Below are 5,398 nucleotides of genomic sequence, written 5' to 3'. Positions count from 1 at the left end.
ACTGAGGAGGGCATCCCTTTTAACAGCAGTCAGCTGTTAGCTGGAATTTCAAAACAGGTCATTGGCAGAGCAAGGGGTAGTGCAGATTTGGCCCATAATGCTTTTTCTTTTTTCCTACACCTTATTACAGATTTCAGCTTTGTTTCATTTTAGCTTGCTTTCCAAGGTGTTTACCAGGTTTTAACATTTGAAACAAGAAACTAAAAACCTGCCTAGTTTACTATGTTATTAAGATATGTGTTTTTGCTTGCTTGCTTTAGATGCAAATACTTGACAAAAGAGAGCTCTCAATCACAAGTCAAAGAACAAGTCACCAAGAACAAAACAACAGTTCTCTAGCCAGTGCAGAAACTCTCTTGCAATTCTGCTGACTCCTGTCTTGCTCAGTACAGGAATTTCAGCTAAGGATGCGTGTTCACTCTGGAATTTGAATATTTCCTTTGAGCTTACACTGAAATGTTCAGCTGTTTTAGCTTCTTCTCCCATACAGTTTGATTTTGTTGTTGTATCATTATAAAAAACTAGGAACTCCTGCTGAAAATTCTTTCACAGACAGTGCAAGGCATGGCAGCTCATTCCAGGATCCAGATAGTATCAACTTGAATAGAAACACTCATTTTGTCCTTCTTCATCACAGATGGTCTAAACACTTTCCTCTTCTTTTGTGATACTATAATCTGTTAGCAGTGTAACACTGATTTCTGAGCCATGTGTGCTGCCTGTGACTGACAGGGCTCTGGTAGGTGTATTACTGTGGGTAGCACTGGGAGGCTTTGTACGAAGTTTTGCCTTGCAGCATGAGACTTGTTTTTTAAAGTGTTGCCGGAAACTTTTACTCAGCCAATAAAGAGCGAAAGGATTGACGCAGGAATTGCTGAAGGCCAAGGCACGGGAAAAAATAGTAGCTATCAGGTGAAAGGCAGAAGCATCTACAGAAGAATGGTATGTAAAAGAGCGATACAAGTAGAGGATGTGGTTAGGCAACCAGCAAAAGGCAAATAAAGCAACTAGCACCAGCACTGTTTTTGCAACTCTCTTGCGGGATTCAATCTAGGAGAAAATAAGGCATATCTGGTATTAATAGCAATTAGTAACACATGTTTGTGATTGGTGCTTATTTCTAAGGTGCTCTAAAAGTGTTAACATTAATCAGTCTAAGTGCATTAGTGATCAAAAAAGCAAAATAGCTACAAAACAGAAAAATAAATCAGTTTCATACTTTTCCTTTCAACAAAGTATTTTCAGTGCAGAGCACATTCTCTTACCCTTATAAATCACATGAGAACATGAGTCATTTAGACTAGGATTTGAAAGTAAAATGGTTAATGTGTCAGCTAATGTTTGTTAATGTCACACCTTTTAATCTTAATGCCAGTGAGGTCTTTATGTTTAGAATTCAATGTTATAACTTCCAAGTTTAATAGGGTCATAATAAGGTAAAAAAAAAAAAAATCCACACACACATCCCTCAGGAAAGCATGTACACCCACAATTAAGCTAGTGAGTCATAAGCATGTGCTTAAGTGCATAGCTGAATTTGTATTGCTAATATGAGCTGAGCTTATGGAGTTTTTTTACTCGTCTGTCTGTGCATATTACGAAGTAAAGGCCTTGCACTCAAGAATTAAGGCTTCAATCAGTGTGACAATTTTGGAAAATTGGACACTTTAGCACTTGATCATAGCTTACCTGCTTACGGGCATGACCATGTTCTTCTGCTGGCATGTTGAATGTACTTTTGTATAATGTTCTGGCAATAAGAAAATAATAGACAGAAATGACAGATAATGGTACAATATAGAACACTAAGAAGCAAACCAGGGAGTGAGCTTCCTGCAGTATCTTCTCAGATACAGGATAGGGGGCACATGCCTCAAAAGTTACATTTTTTTCAGGATTACTAAAAGAATACAAATCTGAAAAAACAGCTTCTGGGATAGCAAATATCATGGAGACAATCCAAACACAGCCAGCTTTACAACAGGTCTTCAGGAGTGCATCCGAAGTCTGCAGTTCCAAAGGCTTAACGATGGCTCTGTACCTAAACCCAACAAATATCAGAGTGTCAATAAATGCAGTAACAGTGCAAGCTCTGGTAATGTAAACTTCTTGAGGATAAAGCCATCCCTGTTCTTGCTAAACAAGGTTGGTAGAGTTATCTTGGAAATTAATACTGATACAAGCCTTTTATAATTAGGATTGAAATATAAAAATTAATTGTAAGCATGTATTTAAATTCTATGAAAATGGTGAATTGGCTGACAGGACTCATCATGGAAGCCTTCCTAAATAAAGGTACCTTCCGCTGTTTGGAATAAAATCAGTAAAGTGATCATCTATCCTGCATTTATGGAGCTACATAGAAAGCTGAATGAGAAAAATCAGTATGCAAAACTTGTAAAGGGGTGAAACTGGTTAGCTATTTTATAAATATGTGAAATTCAAGCATACACACTTGCCCTTTGTTCCATATTCTTAAGGTGCCAGCTGAGTGCAATGATCTCACTCAAAATAATGCTCAGGTGTTCATTCATCTTTACAAAGGAACAACACTGTTGTTGATTCAAGGTCTGATGCTGCAGCACGTGAACTGCGTTAGATATATGAGAAACAATCTGTAAATATGCAGATGTGTGAAAAAAGCATGTGGAAAGGGGGCATGGAAAAAGGATGAACTGCCATATAGGTGGATTAAGCACAGTAAACAACATACTAGCCTCTCAAAATAGCAGGGACCCTTGTTTAAACAGACAGAAGATATCCCTCTGGGGATGCATGAGACTGACATGAAAGGAAATGCAGTGAAAAAGGAGCCAGAGTGGAATAAGATAGTGGAGTTGTACCATTTTGCAGCAGCTGAGGATCTGATCTTCTCTTCCTTCTCTAGGAGAATATTTAAATAGGAAAGCTGCCAGCTAAAATACTATGTATTAAATAAATGCCATTTTTCGTGACATCAAGCTTTTCTAGCATACAGGAAGATGATAGTCTGGAATTGTGCTGATGACTGATGTTCTGAACTTCCTAAGTAATTTTACCATGTCGTAAACCTGTGAAGGTGTTGAAGAGAGTGATTATATAACAGCTACCATGAAGAATCAAATACAGAAGCAAATGTCTCAGTAATGGATTCTTATCTCCTGCAGAAACAGGATTTTGGAGCTATAATAGGTAGTTTGATGAAAACATCAGCTTAACATTCAGTAATAGTTTTTTAAAAAGCAAATAAAACCTTGGAAATAGGCAATTATCTGTATCTCTTCTTCATGCTACTCATGATATTCATGTGCTGTTCTGGGCACCTCATCTCAAAAAAAAAAAAAAAATTACTAAGGAGGGAATACAACCTGAGCAGCCTAGAGGATGGATAGGAATCTCTGTCTCTTCTAGTATAAGAGGCAAGCAATAAGAAGCATTTTTTTGTGCAACAGGTATTAGACATGAACATCATTGCTAAACAAGTTCAAGAAGAAGAAGAAGCTGGGCAAGGATCTAGAAGAGAAATACACTAAGTTTTTTAGATAGACAAACTCAGGTAGTCAGCTGAAGTCTTCAGAGACAGGAGGTATAGTGTTGTATTGGTGCTGTGTTCTAGTTCTTCTCTATATCTTTCCTTGCCTTTACAGATCTGCTGGAGGCAGATTTATAAACTACTGCTGGAGGCTGGATAGTGGCCTAGATGGACCCTTGATCTGACCCAGTATGGCCATTCCCACATTAGCTGATTTTTCACTTACAGTAACAGTAGCATTGCTTGGGTTTTAAAGTCTGGATATGTAACCTATTTGTTATTACATAGGATCCATGATTGCTGGCATATGAGATGAGAATCTTTTTCTTTCTTAACAATAAAATTAGTTTAGTTCTTCCTGCTTCATACACTCATGCTGATTGGAATGAAATCTCATAATAGTAGTGTTCATTCAGAAGGAAGACACACTGAAAACTGATTATTCTGAAGCTCCTTCTGAAAAGAGTCAGATTGGAGCTCTGATCCTGACTAACAGTGCTTTCATTGTAGCCTGAATTAATTTCAGAGCATCTGAGTTAACACTGGGAAAGATAAAAGAACTGTAAATACAAAGCAGAGAAAATATTCAAATTGTGCCACATTAAATCTTTATCACGTTAAGTACTCGTCAAGCTGAAAATCAAATTATTCCAGTAACCATCAAATTGCAACAGTCTTGAAAGTAATTTGTCCCACAGTTTCTTATGTGGTAAAAAAAAACAACAGTAAACACATATCAGTCATTTTAATTCTAAGATTTTAGACTCTGAGTGAAGTGCATAAGAGGAAGGATTTCTGCTCTCCCCAGTCATTTTCACAGTTCTATTTTTCATCTTCATTAGCTGCTGTAGTACACCACTAGATAGCACCAATATACTGTCTTTTCCTTACCCTAAGCAATTTACCTTTTCTGTGCAACAGAGAAAAAAAATTATATTGCTCTTCAAACTAATAAAAGATCAGAATACTTACAAAGAGTCTTTCTCACTTCATTAAAAAGAACTGCTCCAGTTTTTACAAGGACATACATTATTAAATTAAATGGAAGAAGGGGGTTACTCTATTTCAATGTGCCATTTATTATTATTGCAAAATGATAATTTCTGCTCTTTTATTCACTTCTAATTTCACACCTGAGGTATTTCCTGCCAAATCAGTTGCATTGGACCCACCTGTCAGCACTGAGAACAGTCAATGTAAACACCGATACTCCAACTGAGGTTAACTGGATAAAAGAGAGCAGCTTGCACCCAATTCTTCCGAAGAGCCAGGTATCCACAACATAACGTGTTGCATCTACAGGCACACAAGTTAATAAAAGCAGTAGGTCTCCAAATGCCAGGCTGGTGATGAAGATATTTGGAACCGTCTGCATTGATTTAATCTTGAAAAAGACTTTGATGAGTATAGCATTTCCAAGGAGACCCACTGAAATGATCACAGCATATGTAACATAAATTGTGCACAGTATTTCTAATCCTGGAAAGGAGTCTTCAGTCCATTTTTCATTTATGGTTTCATTATCAGTGACTGATTTCAGTTCTGTACCATTTGTAGGTGCACACGAAGTCTGATTAGATGAATGCAAGTATACTTGAGACATTTCTTTAACTGTTTCTTCTCCCCAGGCTGGACTTAAATTGATCAAAATTTGTTTAATATGTAGCTTGCAGCATATCAGCAAGGTCAACAAAAAGGTACAAATTTGTGTCTGAAATTAAGATTCTTGTTGCACATTAACTACTTTCATCCCCTTCTGGGTCTCAGAACATGCTTGGGATAAATGCACAGAGATCTAGTTCTGAACTATGTGGGAGGTGGAGAATTTTTTTATTGGCTTTTCAGCTACTGGAGAAGGGAGGGAGGAGGAAAAAAAGAGAAAAGGGA

The 5,398-nt window shown here is 37.3% G+C and overlaps 1 protein-coding gene across 1 annotated transcript; it reads right to left on the bottom strand.

Annotated features, from left to right (window-relative positions):
• Nucleotides 1–642: 642 nt before the first annotated feature.
• BRS3 (bombesin receptor subtype 3) lies at nt 643–5,114 on the bottom strand. Its single transcript, XM_062584771.1, has 3 exons — nt 4,684–5,114; nt 1,690–2,041; nt 643–1,050 (listed from the first exon to the last, which is right to left on the bottom strand). The coding sequence occupies exons 1-3, from the start codon at nt 5,112–5,114 to the stop codon at nt 643–645; spliced, it is 1,191 nt and encodes a 396-aa protein (XP_062440755.1).
• Nucleotides 5,115–5,398: the final 284 nt, after the last annotated feature.

Source organism: Rhea pennata, chromosome 11, assembly GCF_028389875.1.
Source record: "Rhea pennata isolate bPtePen1 chromosome 11, bPtePen1.pri, whole genome shotgun sequence".
In the NCBI taxonomy this organism is placed as follows: domain Eukaryota; kingdom Metazoa; phylum Chordata; class Aves; order Rheiformes; family Rheidae; genus Rhea; species Rhea pennata.
The sequence above is the reverse complement of the archived record's forward strand: the minus strand, read 5'-3'. Positions and strand labels throughout refer to the sequence as shown.